General features: G+C 46.9%; 1 protein-coding gene across 1 annotated transcript; it reads left to right on the top strand.

The window, feature by feature from the left end:
• The first annotated feature begins 6,705 nt into the window (after nucleotides 1-6,705).
• Nucleotides 6,706-16,478, top strand: LOC117659510 (thialysine N-epsilon-acetyltransferase-like). The gene is made up of 6 exons (XM_060685227.2): nucleotides 6,706-7,023; nucleotides 9,363-9,414; nucleotides 10,982-11,065; nucleotides 13,767-13,865; nucleotides 14,676-14,716; nucleotides 15,434-16,478. The coding sequence occupies exons 1-6, from the start codon at nucleotides 6,961-6,963 to the stop codon at nucleotides 15,611-15,613; spliced, it is 519 nt and encodes a 172-aa protein (XP_060541210.1). The 5' UTR covers nucleotides 6,706-6,960; the 3' UTR covers nucleotides 15,614-16,478.
• The last annotated feature ends 42 nt before the right edge of the window (nucleotides 16,479-16,520 follow it).

Raw genomic sequence — 16,520 nt, 5'->3', positions numbered from 1 at the left:
CCAAACTTGGCAGCTTTTAAGACTTGGGGACTTCAACTCCCAGAATTCTCCAGCCAGCATATTTTATTTTATTTTATTTATTTTATTTTATTAAATTTCTATACCGCCCGCATAGGTACATAGCATAGCTGGCTGAAGAATTTTGGGAGTTGAAGTCCCCAAGCTGCCTTAAAGCTGCCAAGTTAGAAGATCTGGACTTGGTGTATGGACTACAACTCCCAGGATTCCACCGCTGGCCTAAAGCACGCTGGAGGATCCTGGGAGTTGAAGTCCGCTCGCTTTCAACGGGGCCAAGCTGGAGAGGCAGTCTCACGGGGACGCGCCCGCGCGTGCACACCGTCCGTCCTTTCCTTCCAGTTGATTAAGAGGGGAGGGGGAGGGGGAGGGGGGAGGCTACCTGAACCGGTAGGGAAGTGGAGGTTGGCAGGAGGGCAGGCAGCTCTGCCCCAGCTTGTCTCTGGAATGTCAGGAGGAAAAGTTGGGGGGAGTTGAAAAGGGCCTTGGAAGGGAGAAGTATGCAAGGTGGAAATCCAGCAGGTTCTGACAGGTTCTGCAGAACCCGTAGCGGAAATTTTTTTAGCAGTTCAGAGAACCGGCAAATAACCACCTCTGGCTGGCCCCAGAGTGGGGAGGGAATGGAGATTTTGCAATATCCTTCGCCCAGGAGTGGGGAGGGAATGGGGATTTTGCAGTATCCTTCCCCTGCCACGCCCACCAAGCCACACCACGCCCACCAAGCCACGCCCACCAGTGGGGAAATCCAAAATCTTTACTACCAGTTCTGTGAGCACGGCTTGGTGGGCGTGGCACGGGAAGGTTACTGCAAAATCTCCATTTCCTCCCCACTCCAGGGGAAGGATACTGCAAAATCTCCATCCCTCCCCACTCCAGGGTAAAGTTACTGCAAAATCTCCATTCCCTCCACACTCCAGAGGAAGGATACTGCAAAATCTCCGTTTCCACCCCCCTCCAGGGGAAGGTTACTGCAAAATCTCCATTTCCTCCCCACTCCAGAGGAAGGATACTGCAAAATCCCCATTCCCTCCCCACTCCAGGGAAGATTACTGCAAAATCTCCATTTCCTCCCCACTCCAGAGGAAAGATAATGCAAAATCTCCATTCCCTCCCCACTCCAGGGGAAGGATACTGCAGAACCCCCATTCCCTTCCCACTCCAGCGGAAGGATACTGCAAAATCTCCATTCCCTCCCCACTCCAGGGGAAGGTTACTGCAGAATCTCCATTCCCTCCCCACTCCAGGGGAAGGATACTGCAAAATCCCCATTCCCTCCCATTCCAGAGGAAGGATACTGCAAAATCTCCATTCCCTCTCCACTCCAGAGGAAGGATACTACAGAATCTCCATTCCCTTCCCACTCCAGAGGAAGGATACTGCAGAATCTCCATTCCGTCCCCACTCCAGGGAGAAGGATTCTGCAAAATCCCCATTCCCACCCCCCTCCAGGGGAAGGATACTGCAAAATCCCCATTCCCTTCCCACTCCAGAGGAATGATACTGCAAAATCTCCATTCCCTCCCCACTCCAGGGTAAAGATACTGCAAAATCCCCATACCCTCCCCACTCTAGGGGAAAGTTACTGCAAAATCTCCATTTCCTCCCCACTCCAGGGGAAGGATACTGTAAAATCTCCATTTCCTCCCCACTCCAGGGGAAGGATACTGCAAAATCTCCATTCCCTCCCCACTCCAGGGGAAGGATACTGCAAAATTTCCATTCCCTCCCCACTCCAGGGGAAAGATACTGCAAAATCCCCATTCCCTCCCACTCCACGGGAAGGATATTGCAAAATCCCCATTCCCTCCCACTCCAGGGGAAGGATACTGCAAAATCTCCATACCCTCCCCACTCTAGGGGAAAGTTACTGCAAAATCTCCATTTCCTCCCACTCCAGGGGAAGGATACTGTAAAATCTCCATTTCCTCCCCACTCCAGGGGAAGGATACTGCAAAATCTCCATTCCCTCCCCACTCCAGGGGAAGGATACTGCAAAATTTCCATTCCCTCCCCACTCCAGGGGAAAGATACTGCAAAATCCCCATTCCCTCCCACTCCACGGGAAGGATATTGCAAAATCCCCATACCCTCCCACTCCAGGGGAAGGATACTGCAAAATCTCCATTTCCTCCCCACTCCAGGGGAAGGATACTGTAAAATCTCCATTCCCTCCCCACTCCAGGAGAAGAATACTGCAAAATCTCAATTCCCTCCCCACTCAGGGGACGGATACTTCAAAATACCTATTCCCTCCCCACTCCAGGGGAAGGTTACTGCAAAATCTCCATTCCCACCCCACTCCAGAGGAAGGATACTGCAAAATCTCCATTCCCTCCCCACTCCAGAGGAAGGTTACTGCAAAATCTTCATTCCCTCCTCACTCCAGGGGAAGGATTCTGCAAAATCTCCATTCCCACCCCACTCCAGGGGAAGGATACTGCAGAATCCCCATTCCCTTTTTTGTTTTTGTTTTTGTTTTATTTGATTTGATTTATATGCCGCCCTTCTCCGGAGACTCAGGGCGGCTTACAATGCGTTAAGCAATAGCCTTCATCCTTTTGTATATTTATACAAAGTCAGCTTATTGCCCCCACAAACTGGGTCCTCAATTTACCTACCTTAGAAAGGATGGAAGGCTGAGTCAACCTTGAGCCTTGGAGAGATTCGAACCAGCAGTAATTGCAGGCAGCTGAATGTTAATAACAGTGCTTTAGTCTGCTGCGCCACCAGGGCTCTCCAGGGGAAGGATACTGCAAAATCTTCATTCCCACCCCACTCTGGGGCCAGCCAGATGTGGCATTTGCCGGTTCTCTGAACTACTCAAAATTTCCGCTGGAAACCTGCTGGATTTCACCCCTTATGCCCACAGAACCGGTAATAAAAAAAAATTGGATTTCACCCCTGGAAATATTTATTTATTTATTTATTTATTTATTTATTTATTTATTTATTTATTTATTTATTTATTTATTTATTATTGCGATTTATATGCCGCCTTTCTCCCTGGGGACTCAAGGTGGCTTACAAAATGACCAATTCCAATACAAATCGCAATGAAATAAAATTAAAATCAGCAACCCTATTAAAAACAGTTTTAAATTATGCGTTATTGGGTGTAAAAAGCAGAGCAAGAGAGATGCCATATTTGTTCTTTATATGACCTAGAGCCCCAGATGTGGGGCAGTTATGAAATGAAATGCAGGGGTTTTGTGGGGAATAACAGAAGGGAATTAACAGCAATCATAATTTGATTAAGCCCGTTACGTGTCACAAGTCAAGCAAATATTGGCAAGGAGGGCACTGAGATGATCCATATTGAGATGGATAATATGATGATGACCACAATTAAGAAATTATCAGGGGAATGTTCTTATCCAGAAAAACAATTGTTATAGAGCCAAAACGCTTGTCTTACGTAAATAATAATTTAGGGGCGTTTCCAGGAGGAAATTCCTACACTGAAACTGTATTTAAACCTATAATCATAAATAATCGGTACCCTCTCTGTGTCTCACATGAGCACAAGGGGGTCCTTTTAGCGAGAGGTACGATCAAAGCTCTTCCTATTGTCCAAATCGTCGTCTAGGCTCTTCGTAAATGACCTCAGGGATGGAGGACCCACAACTGCGGATTAGAGAATCGTAGGACCAAAAAGAGACCTTAGAGGTCTTCTAGTCCAACCCTCGGGCCAAGGCGGAAGACTTTATACCCGGGATGGCGAACCAATGGCACGCGTGCCGCAGGTAGCTCACGGAGCCATATCTGTGAGCACGCGAGTGTTGCCCTAGCTCAGCTCCAGCGGAAGTCGGGAAACGGGCTGTTTTTCGGCCTCCGGGGTGGGGGTGGGGAAGGCTGTTTTTGCCCTCCCCAGGCGCCTAGAAAGCCTCTGGGACCTGGGGAGGGTGAAAAACGGGCCTTCCGGGCACACTATAAGTTGGGAAACGGGCCATTTCCAGCCTCCGGAGGGCCTTCAGGGTGGGGGGAGGCGGTTTTTGCCCTCCCCAGGCGCCTAGAAAGCCTCTGGCGCCTGGGGAGGGTGAAAAACAGGCCTTCCGGGCACACCAGAAGTTGGGAAATGGGCCATTTCCAGCCTCCGGAGGACCTCTAGGGTGTGGGGAGGCTGTTTTTGCCCTCCCCAGATGCCTAGAAAGCCTCTGGAGCCTGGGGAGGGCGAAAAACGGGCCTTCCGGGCACACCAGAAGTTGGGAAATGGGCCATTTCCAGCCTCTGGAGGGCCTCCAGGGTGAGGGGAGGCGGTTTTTGCCCTCCCCAGGCGCTTAGAAAGCCTCTGGAGCCTGGGGAGGGTGAAAAACGGGCCTTCCGGGCACACCAGAAGTTGGGAAAGGGGCCATTTCCAGCCTCCGGAGGGCCTCTAGGGTGTGGGGAGGCTGTTTTTGCCCTCCCCAGATGCCTAGAAAGCCTCTGGAGCCTGGGGAGGGCGAAAAACGGGCCTTCCGGGCCCACCGGGGCATCGCACACCAAAAGTGCACATGCGTTCCGGATTGGGCACATGGTGCCGAAAAGCTTCGCCATCCCTGCCCTATGCCATTGCAGACAAGAGGCTGTCCAGTCTCTTCTTCAAAACCTCCAGCGAGGAAACACCAACAACTTCTGGTGGCAAGCAGTTCCACGGATTAATTGTTCTAACCTGTCGGGAAATGTCTCCTTCGTTTGAGGTTGCTTCTCTCTTTGGTTCGTTTCCATCCGTTGCTTCTTGTCCTGTGCGGGGCTGGACTAGATGACCTCCAAGGTCCCTTCGAACTCTGTTATTCTAATTCTGCAGACCCCCCCCCCTTTCTTCTTTGGGGCAGCCCCTCAAATATTGGAAAACTGCCATGCAAGGGATGGTTTAGACATAAGTCTAAAGACCGATTGTAAGTCGCTTTTTTTTGTCTGTGCCCTTGTAACTTCGTCACTAAACGAACGGTTGTAAGTCGAGGATTCCCTGTAATATTTCTTCGGGTGGGATCTACCCACTAAGGATACCTTTTTGGGGGAAGGGGGTCCCACACACCCACATACCCAGCTTGTCTCATTGCAAAATGGCTAACTGTTTTGTGGGTCAAGCACCTTTCGTTGGAGTGAACCTTGATCCGAGTTCGAAAGCTGGTCCCCTGCAATCTGATCCCTGGTTGGGAAATCAGGGATCCCGGATCTCTCGAATGTGTAAACTTTTGGCCCAAATCCTGCTTCTCATTCTTTGGAAATAGCTTGGCAGGAGCCGTAAATTACATTTATGTCATAAGAATGGGTGGAAGAGGTGGGGTGATTTGATTTCTGGCCATTAGGGATCATAAACCAAGGTTAATGAGTGGGGCGGGAAAACTCGGCCAAGGGGAAATCATGGCTAAACTCTGATAGGCGCCCTCAGGTCGCTGGGTGCAACCTGCAGGAGGTCAGATTCCCACTTCTGAAGTATTTTCGTTTGCCGGGCACGATTCGCACCCGGAGTCCTGCGTGAGTTTAGTCCGGCGTTTCTACTTACACCCGTTGATGACTTTAGGAGATCTGGACTTCAAATCCCAGAATTCCCCAGCAGGCAAACATTCAGAATAGTCCTTTATCTTTCCTCCCACCCACACACAACAACCCTGTGAGGTGGACTCGGCTGGGAGAATGTGATCAGCCCGAAGTCACCCAGCTGGCTTTCGTGCCTTAGACGAGACTAGAACTCTCCGCCTCCTGATCATTGGCCCCAAATCACCCAGCTGGCTTTCTTGTCCAAGATGAGACTAGAATTTCCTGATGAATTTTAAAAAATTGGAACTGATGTATAGAAAGAACCTCCAAAAAAAATAAAATAAAAATAAAATACCCACATATTTTATGAAACAGAGTATTGACCATATCATATCATATCATATCATATCATATCATATCATATCATATCATATCATATCATATCATATACAATTTGTCATATCCAAATATATTTTGCTTGGTTACAGTTTCTGCCAAACTGTATTTTTTAATCAAATCTTAATATTTCTATTCTTATTTCTCTATAAACAGTATCTTCTTTCGCCCTCAAATTCTATTTTCTCCATTTTTAATCATATATATTCTCTTTTCATTTTTGAATAATTCATTCTTTATCCTAATATCTTTACACTTTAAATCTTTAAGGATACTGCAAAATCTCCATTCCCACCCCACTCCAGGGGCAAGGATACTGCAAAATCCCGATTCTCTCCCCACTCCAGGGGAACGATACTGCAAAATCCCCATTCCCTCCCCACTCCAGGGGGAAGGATACTGCAAAATCCCCATTCCCTCCCCACTCCAGGGGAAGGCTACTGCAAAATCTCCATTCCCTCCCCACTCCAGTGGAAGGCTACTGCAAAATCTCCATTCCCACCCCACTCCAGGGGGAAGGATACTGCAAAATATCCATTCCCACCCCACTCCAGGGGGAAGGATACTGCAAAATATCCATTCCCACCCCACTCCAGGGGAAGGCTACTGCAAAACCTCCATTCCCTCCCCACTCCAGGGGAAGGATACTGCAAAATCCCCATTCCCACCCCACTCTGGGGCCAGCCAGAGGTTTTATTTGCCGGTTCTCCGAACTGCTCAAAATTTCCGCTACCAGTTCTCCCGAACCTGTCAGAACCTGCTGGATTTCCACCCCTGCCCTGAAGATCTGATCTCTATCCTGTCTATTCCTCGCTTCTTTTTAATCCGTTTTAATATCGAGGTGCCAATTTATAAAGAGTGACTTATAAAGTCGTAAAAGGCAGGATCAAAATCTCCATAAAGAAATCCATAAACTGGCACCTTCCTGGCCAGGGAAAATGATAGCCGCACCCTTTCCCACGTGATTGGCACCTGGCCCTCTGCAACTACCCACTGGGCATTTTTCCCCGCCCTGGGCAGGGCAGGAAAGGACAAAACTGACCGGACTTTGCTGGCCGGAGCCACTTTTTGGAGCTCCCGGCCAGAGCGATGGAGTGTCTCATCCGGCCGGCCACCAGCGACGATTGTGAGCTTCTCATGAGCTTCATAAAGGTCAGGGGTGGGCGAAATCCAGACTTTCCGATCTTGTTTCAAGCCAGGATTGGACCATGGTTTGTCTGGGATGGTGTTAGGGTCTCTTGCCTTGGGTCCCAGGAAGAAAGGGAAGGGAAGGGAAGGAAGGAAAGGAAGAAAGGAGGAAAAGAAAGGACAGGGAAGGGAAGAAAAAGGGAAGGGAAGGAGAAAAGAGGAAAGGAAAGGAAAGGAAAGGAAAGGAAAGGAGAAAAAGAAAAGAAAGGAGAAAAGAGGAAAGGGAAGGGAAGGAGAAAAGAGGGAAGGGAAGGGAAGGGAAGGGAAGGGGAAGGGAAAGGAAGGGAAGGGAAGGAGAAAAAGGGAAGGGAAGGAAGGAAAGGAAAGGAAAGGAAGAAAGGAGGGAGGGAGGAAAAGAAAGGAAAGGGAGAAAAGAGGGAGGAAAGGAAAAAAGGGGAAGGGAAGGAGGGAGGGAGGAAGGAAGAAAAAACAGAAAGAAAGGAGAAAGAGCCTTCTTTTCAACTTTCTTCCTTCCTTCCTTCCTTCCTTCCTTCCTTCCTTCCTTCCTTCCTTCCTCCCTCTCCCTCCCTCCCTCCCTCCCTCCCTCCCTTTCTTGCCTGTTTGCTTGTGTGCTTGTGTGCTTGCGTTCTTTCCTTCCTTCCTTCCTTCCTTCCTTCCTTCCTTCCTTCCTTCCTTCCTTCCTTCCTTCCTTCCTTCCTTCTGTCCAGGACGGTATAAGAGCACCAGGGTTCAATTAGAAGACCTCCATGTGTCCTTTCCAGCTCTATGATTTTATTTTATCTGTCCATCCGTCCGTCTTTAGGTTTGTCTATCAACGGTATCTACCTACCTACCTAATTACCTGCCCCATCCATCCATCCATCCATCCTTCTATGCATTTCTCTCTCTCTCTCTCCCTCTCTCTCTCCCTCTCTCTCCCTCTCTCTCTCTCTCTCTCCCTCCCTCTCTCTCTCTCTCTCTCTCCCTCTTTCTCTCTCTCTCTCTCTCTGTGTTTTGCAGATCAAAGAATCTTGGCAGGTGAACTCACACCTGGCACCTGGATTGTTCCAGATTTAGTGACAGGGGCCAAAAAGGGCCAGATCAAATCCACAGAAACCCCCCCTCCCTTGGGTGTGGGGTTGGATTAGATGACCTACAGGGTCCCTTCCAACAGATTAATAATCTGTTTAAATCTGTTTAGGTAGATAGAAACTCCAAAGAGCAGGAGGGCCTCTTGCTGAGACTTTCCACCAACCGAGAAGAGGAAAAAATAAATTTCAGAATTTGCGGCCCCTTCTCTCTGATTTGGTTCAGTCCAATGTCCAACCTGTGGGGGGGGCGGGAAATCTTGGGGTGCTGTAAGATTTGATTAAATACCTGTGCAAAGAACCCCGTTTTGCTAATTACACCGAGGGACCCCCCCCCAACCAAAACAAGAAAGTAAAGAGAAATATCATTTTTCCCTTCTTGCATAATTTCTCGAATAACTCGACTGACAGCTCTCACCTGAGCTGCAGCATTTCCATTGGTTCTTTTTTTTTAATTGAAAAGTTTTATAAAAGATACAAACATTTTCTCCCCCCCTCCCCCCTCCCCCCATCCCACCCCCCCTTGCCCCCTCCCCCTTCTCCCCCACCCCCCTCCCTCGACTTCCCTGAACAAGCACAGCGTATAGCATTCACAAACATAAAACTAAAATATGCTAACAATTTGTTAGCTTCAAATTCTCCCTAAGTCTTTAACTCTTTATTTATTTATTTATTTATTTATTTATTTATTTATTTATTTATTTATTTATTTATTTATTTATTATTCAAACTTCTATACCGCCCTTCTCCTTTCGGACTCAGGGCGGTGAACAGCCAAAATAAAAACATTTATACATAACATTACAATTAAAAATAGATTTAAAATAATTAATAAATTTGGCCCGTAATTTAAAATTTATAACTCAAAACACTATAAACATAAACATTGTTTTAAGTTAAGACGGTTGTTAAGCGAGTTGCGTTCCCGTTTCATGGCCTTTGGTGGCCACGCTTGTTAAGAAAACCGTCGCAAAAGGGGGAAAAAATCACGTGACACCCCCCCCCCGGGACGTAAATACGAGTCGGTGACCCAGCGGCCGAATTTTTGATCCCGGGACCGCGGGGAACGCTGCGACGGTCGTTAAGGGCGGAAAACGTTCCCAAGTCGCTTTTTTTTTTCAGCGTCGTACCTTCACGCCGTCATAATTGGAGGATTATTGTTTCAAGCCTCCCTGCTGCATTTGGGACTCTGGGCAAGGTTGGGATTTGGGGGGTTCGATCCCCCCTCACCCCCAGGGTGTCTTCATATAACAACCCCTCTATTTCCAACCTCAGGAAATTGCGGAATATCATAATTTATTGCACGAGGTCTCGATTAGCGCCGAAGGTAAGGATTTATTTTTGGAGAGCTTTTTCGGGGTGGGTGGGTGGGGAATTTCAGGTGTGGGGGTGATGATTGTGGGGTGGGCAACCTTTCTGGAATTTTGTGAGTGGGTGGAGAGCAGAGCGGAGCCCTCGGTCGGCTGCCCAGCTGGTGGATGGCAGAGCTGGGCTCAGCCGGTTCGGAAGAATCCGAGGTGGCCATAGTGGGGGAAATCAGGAGCGGATTTTTGGGTGTGGATTTCCCTTTTGCGAAACAAGTTTGAATTCTGAATACGTGTTTGTTTTTTTCCTCCCCGTCTCTCCTCCTTTCTTCTTCCTCCTCCTAATTCTACCCTTCCTCCTTTTTTCCTTCCCCTCCTCCTTTCTTTCTCCCTTTTTCTTCTTCCTTCTCCTCCTCCACCACTTCTCCTCCTCCTCCTCCTAATTCTCCTTCCTTAATCTTTTTTCCATTCTTCCTCCTTTCTTTCTCTTCCTTCTCCACCCCTCCTCCTCGTCGTTTCTTCCCTGTCCTTCTCCTCCTCCAAATTCTCTTTCTCCATCTCTTCTTCCACCCCCTCCTCCTCCTCCCCCTTCCTTCATTCTTCCTCCTTTCTTCCTTGTCCTTTTCCTCCTCCAAATTCTCCTTCTCCATTTCTCCTTCTCCTTTCTCCCCCTCCTAATTCTCTTCCTCCCCCTTTCTTCCTCTTCCTAATTCTCCATCTCTTCTTCTTCCACCTCGTTTCCTCCTTCATTCTTCCTCTATTCTTCTTTTTCCTCCTTTCTTCCTTGTCCTTCTCCTCCTCCAAATTCTCCTTCTGCATCTCTTTTTCATACCTCCTTCTTCCTTTCTCCTTTTCCTCCATTCTTCCTCCTCCTCCTTCTTTCTTCCTCTTCCCAATTCTCCTTCTCCATCTCTTCTTCTTCTACCTCCTCCCTTCCTTCCTTCATTCTTCCTCCATTCTCCTTCCTCCTCCTTTCTTCTTTGTCCTTTTCCTCCTCCAAATTCTCCTTCTCCATCTCTTCTTCCACCTCCCCTCCTCCCCCTTCCTTCCTTCATTCTTCCTCCATTCTTCTTCCTCCTCCTTTCTTCTTTGTCCTAATTCTCCATCTCTTCTTCTTCCATCTCCTCCCTCATTCTTCCTCCATTCTTCTTTTTCCTCCTTTCTTCCTTCATTCTTCCTCCGTCTTTTTCCTCCTTTCTTCCTTGTCCTTCTCCTCCTCCAAATTCTCCTTCTGCATCTCTTCTTCATACCTCCTCCTCCATCTTTCTTCCTTTCTCCTCCTCCTCCTAATTCTCCTCCTCCTCCATTCTTCCTCCTCCTCCTTCTTTCTTCCTCTTCCTAATTCTCCGTCTCCATCTCTTCTTCTTCTACCTCCTCCCTCCCTTTCTTCCTTCATTCTTCCTCCATTCTTCTTCCTCCTCCCCTTCTTCCTTGTCCTTCTCTTCCTCCAAATTCTCCTCCTCCATCTCTTCTTCTTACACCTCCTTTCTTCTCTCCCTCCTAATTTTCTTCCTCCTCCTCCTCTCTTCCTCCTCCTAACTCTCCTTCTCTATCTCTTCTTCTTCCTCCTCCTCTTCCTCCCTGTCTCAGATCTGAGAGCAGATGGCTTTGGCCAAGATCCCTTCTTCAAATGTCTTATGGCTGAACTGCCCCCCGAAAACCCCTCCAAGCCAGGTAAGAGCTGTTCCCCCACCCCACCCCAATTTCCCCCCCCCCAACATGTAAAACTTCAAAGACTGAAAATTCATTCAACCATTTTAAGGTTTTAATCTTAAAGTCACCTTCATTACTTACATTGATCATTTAATATTTATTGTACGGTAACATAAACTAAAATATTGTGTGAGTTTTCGCCCTGTGAGTTAGTCCTCGACTTACAACCATTCATTTAGTGGCCGTTCGAAGTGACCACGGCACTGAAAAAGCGACTTATGACCGTTTTCCACACTTAACGACCGTCGCAGCATCCCCATGAGCAAAATTCAGACGCTTGGGCAAGGGACTCGTATTTACGACAGTCGGAGTGTCCCGGGATCACGTGATTTTCCCCTTTTGCGACCTCCTTGACAAAGCCGGATTCACTTTAACGACCATCTGACCAACTTTAACACCTGCACTGCTTCATTTAACAACCGTAGTTAAGAAAGGTCGTAAAACAGGGGCCAAACTTTACTCAACAAATGTTCCGTTTAGCAACAGAATTGGGAGGCTCAATTGCGTGTCGTAAGTCGAGGACCACCTGTAATTGTGTTTACAAAACACCCCCACCCCCAAATGAATGCAGAATGTTTAGCAACCTTAAATACTCCAAAAGAGCCATTTGGACCCGTTTCCCACAGAAAAGAAAACACCGGGAGCCACAAAACCTGAGTGGGCGTGGCCAGCTCAACGTCAGTCACTTCCACCAGTCACATGACCCCCCCTAGCCACGCCTACCCAGCCGGTCATTAGGGCAGAGAACTGGTTGTTAAAAAACACCGGGAACCACAAAATCCTTTTGACATCTTTCTCTCCCCTCCCTCCCTCTCTTTCTGTATCTCTCTAGTCTCTCTCTCTCTCTCTCTCTCTCTCTGTATCTCTCTATGTCTCTCTCTCTCTCTCTCTCTCTGTATCTTTCTATGTCTCTCTCTCTCTCCCTCTCTCTCTGTATCTCTCTCTGTATCTCTCTCTCTCTCTCTTTATATATATATATCTATCCCTCTCTCCCTCTCTCTGTATCTCTCTGTCTCTCTCTTTATATATATATATATCCCTCTCTCCCTCTCTCTGTATCTCTGTCTCTCTCTCTCTCTCCCTCTCTCTCTGTATCTCTCTCTGTATCTCTCTCTCTCTCTCTTTATATATATATATATATATATATATATATATATATATATATATATATATATATATATATCCCTCTCTCCCTCTCTCTGTATCTCTCTATGTCTCTCTCTCTCTCTGTATCTTTCTATGTCTCTCTCTCTCTCCCTCTCTCTCTGTATCTCTCTGTATCTCTCTCTCTCTCTCTTTATATATATATATATATCCCTCTCTCCCTCTCTCTGTATCTCTCTGTCTCTCTCTCTCTCTCCCTCTCTCTCTGTATCTCTCTCTGTATCTCTCTCTCTCTCTCTTTATATATATATATATATATATATATATATATATATATATATATATATATCCCTCTCTCCCTCTCTCTGTATCTCTCTGTCTCTCTCTCTCTCTCCCTCTCTCTCTGTATCTCTCTCTGTATCTCTCTCTCTCTCTCTCTCTGTATCTCTCTATGTATCTCTCTCTCTCTCTCTCTATATATATATATATATATATATCCCTCTCTCCCTCTCTCTGTATCTCTCTCTCTCTCTCTTTATATATATATATATATATCCCTCTCTCCCTCTCTGTATCTCTCTGTCTCTCTCTCTCTCTCCCTCTCTTTCTGTATCTCTCTCTGTATCTCTCTCTGTATCTCTCTCTCTCTCTCTTTATATATATATATATATATATATATATATCCCTCTCTCCCTCTCTCTGTATCTCTCTGTCTCTCTCTCTCCCTCTCTCTCTCCCTCTCTCTCTGTATCTCTCTCTCTCTCTCTCTGTATCTCTCTATGTATCTCTCTCTCTCTCTCTCTATATATATATATATATATATCCCTCTCCCTCTCTCTGTATCTCTGTCTCTGTCTCTGTCTCTCTCTCTCTCTGTCTCTATCTATGTCTCTCTCTCTCTCTTTATATATATATATATATATCCCTCTCTCCCTCTCTCTGTATCTCTCTATGTCTCTCTCTCTCTCTCCCTCTCTCTCTGTATCTCTCTATGTATCTCTCTCTCTCTCTATATATATATATATATTTATATATATATATATCCCTCTCCCTCTCTCTGTATCTCTGTCTCTGTCTCTCTCTCTCTGTCTCTATCTATGTCTCTCTCTCTCTCTATGTCTCTCTCTCTCTCTCTCTATGTCTCTCTCTTTCTCTCTCTCTCTTATATCTCCCTCTCTCCCTCTCTCTCTCTCTATGTCTCTCTCTCTTTCTCTCTGTATCTGTCTCTGCCCTGGCTGCTTCTCCATCCCCCCGCCGTCACCCTACCTTCTCAGGCCAGGCAAGGAGTGACTGGGAGGGGAGGGCGAGGGGCGGGGCCAGCCAGTGGTGGGATCACCTGACAGGGAGCCACAGCAGAGGGCCCAAAGAGCCACATTCGGCTCCGGAGCCGCAGGTTGCTGATTCCTGGTTTAGCTTGTGATGCGATCCAGTTGTGTTATTTTACGCCCCCCCAAATTTTTTATTTTGTATTTGAACTCTGGTGGTTTTTTTTTATCAAAATGTGAAATAAATGGGCCACACGATAAATTCATCAACTATAGTTTTACTCCCAATGCAGGGCGCCCGATCGGCTACGCCTTGTACTACAAGGGATACTGCGTCAACCACGGAAAGATGGTCTATTTGGAAAATGTATACGTGGTGCCGGAATTTCGGGGTAGGTTAAAAATGATCATGTGGAAGTCGTCCAGAGTCGGTTTATTATCGTGCGATGGGTGGCATATGAATTTAATAAATCAGACAAAATAAGGCCAAGGTAACTTTTAACTTTTTAACTTAACCTTAAGCCGGTTTTGATGAGCCTATCAGATTAATAGCACTTATATGGTCTTGCCAGTTTGGAGTGATTCATGCCCGCTGGGGAATTCTGGGAGTTCTGGGAATTCTGGGACTCCATCCCCCTTAAAGCATGCCAGCTGGGAAATTCTGGGAATTATAATCCATCCATCTTAAAGCATGCTGGCTGGGGAATTCTGGGAGTTGAAGTCCATCCACCTTAAGAAATACCAGCTAGGGAATTCTGGGAGTTGAAGTCCATCCATCTTAAGGCATGCCAGCTGGGGAATTCTGGGAGTTGAAGTCCATCCACCTTAAGAAATACCAGCTAGGGAATTCTGGGAGTTCTGGGAATTCTGGGACTCCATCCCCCTTAAAGCATGCCAGCTGGGAAATTCTGGGAATTATAATCCATCCATCTTAAAGCATGCTGGCTGGGGAATTCTGGGAGTTGAAGTCCATCCACCTTAAGAAATACCAGCTAGGGAATTCTGGGAGTTGAAGTCCATCCATTTTATAGTTGGCAAGTTTGAAAAACACTAAAATAGAGGAAGGTTCAGTCTGGGCAAAATCCAGTGTTTCCCAAGAAAATGGTTGCAATTATTAGACTTTTTTTAAAAAAATAATAAATGTAATTGGCATGGCACTTTTGGGGCAGTGCCCTGACTTCCTTGTGGTTTCTTCTTCCCAGATAAAGGAATCGGAAAGCAGTTGCTGGCGAAACTTGCCGAAGTAAGTTCGGAATGTAAAACTTTCTCAGGATTTGAGTTATGATGGCATTGAGGACTAGTGTCTTATCTCTTCAGGACTTCCGCAAATAAGGAAACATTGTCCCTTTCTCAGGAAAGACAGATACAGATAGACCTCGACTTACAACAGTTTGTTCAGTGACCATTCGAAGTTACGACGGCACTGAAAAAAGTAACTTCGGACTGTTTTTCACACATACGACCGTCGCAACCAAAATTCAGACGTTTGGCAACTGACTCATATTGCAGCATCCCGGGGTTCACGCAATGCCCCTTCCAAATAGGGAAAGCCAGATTCGCTTAACAACCCTGCCGCTAATTTAACAACTGAGATTCACTTAACAACGGGGGCAAGGAAGGTCACAAAATGGGGCAAAACTCACTGAACCACTGTCCCGCTTAGCGACAGCAATTTTGGTCTCGGTTGTGGTCATTAAGTCGAGGACTACCTGCACCCCATCGGAATTTTGGTTGCTGGTGGATTGGTCGTAAGTCGAGGACACCCTGTCCTGTTGGGTCAGATAAAAGGATCACAGAGCCTGCAGCTTCAGTGGCAGTCTACCAAGGGAACGGGGGTGGGGGGTGGGGGGGCAGGGCAATTTTCTTATTGCCCGGATGCACCCTGGAAAGTGGGGTGCTGGTTTAGCCAGAATCACCCGCAAAATTGGGCACTGATGTCTATTTTTCTCTGGCTTGGCAGGTGGCGCTGGCTGCCGGTTGCACCGGGATGAAATTCAGCACCATGGAGAGCAACCAGCGAGCGAAGAAGTTGTACCTGCAGCTCGGAGCCCAAGATACCACGGAGTCCTTGTCCTGGCACTGCATGGAGTTTAACAAAGAGGGGCTGCAGAGGCTCGTCCAGGGCGGGCGGGCATCGTGAGTGCGCCCCAGGCCGACTCAGGAGGAGGAGGAACAGCACTAATGCCAAGATCAGAAAAACTTCTCAGGTTTAGCAACTTTTAAAATCTCTGGACTTTAGCTCCCAGGATTCCCCAGCCAGAATTCATGGATTTCAAGTCCCAGAATTTCTCAGCCAGCATATGTGGACTTTAATTCCTAGAATTATCATGCTTGGATTTAAACTCCCAGAATTCCCCAATCAGCATTTGTGAACTTCAACTCCCAGAATTCCCCAACCAGCATTTGTGGATTTCAACTCCCAAAATTCCCCAACCAGCATTTGTGGACTTCAATTCCCAGAATTCCCAGCCAGCATTTGTGGACTCAACACCCAGAATTCTCCAGACAGAAGGTTTGAACTTCAGTTCCCAGAATTTCTCAGCCATCATGTCTGGAGTTCAACTCCCAGAATTCCCCAACCAGCATTTGTGGACTTCAACTCCCAGAATTCCCCAACCAGCATTTGTGGACTTTAATTCCTAGAATTCCTCAGCCATCATGCCTGGATTTCAACTCCCAGAATTCCCCAACCAGCATTTGTGGACTTCAATTCCCAGAATTCCCAGCCAGCATTTGTGGACTCAACACCCAGAATTCTCCAGACAGAAGGTTTGAACTTCAACTCCCAGAATTCCTCAGCCATCATGTCTGGAGTTCAACTCCCAGAATTCCCCAGTTAGCAATGACAAACACAGCTCTTTTCCCCCCAACATTTAATACTGTATTTACCTGAATAAAAGACTAATAATTCCTCCCCCACTCCCAAAATTAGCGTATCTTTAAAACAAGAAGGGTCACTTCTATTTTCTGCTTTTTAATAAGATCTCTGAATCAGGAAAAAATGGTAGGAGACTCCTGATATTTTTTACAGCTTTTGTCTCCGAGCA

This window comes from Pantherophis guttatus, chromosome 4 (genome assembly GCF_059756535.1).
Source record: "Pantherophis guttatus breed Tessera chromosome 4, ASM5975653v1, whole genome shotgun sequence".
Classification (NCBI taxonomy): domain Eukaryota; kingdom Metazoa; phylum Chordata; class Lepidosauria; order Squamata; family Colubridae; genus Pantherophis; species Pantherophis guttatus.
This window is presented reverse-complemented; position numbering and strand designations above follow the sequence as displayed.

What these genes read in the sequence shown, in the direction of transcription:
- LOC117659510 (XM_060685227.2), top strand. Translation starts at nt 6,961, where the DNA reads ATGGAGTGTCTCATCCGGCCGGCCACCAGCGACGATTGTGAGCTTCTC. An exon ending in CGAAAACCCCTCCAAGCCAG is followed by an intron (nt 11,066 to 13,766) that starts GTAAGAGCTGTT and finishes CTCCCAATGCAG; the next exon opens with GGCGCCCGATCGGCTACGCC. An exon ending in CGTGGTGCCGGAATTTCGGG is followed by an intron (nt 13,866 to 14,675) that starts GTAGGTTAAAAA and finishes TCTTCTTCCCAG; the next exon opens with ATAAAGGAATCGGAAAGCAG.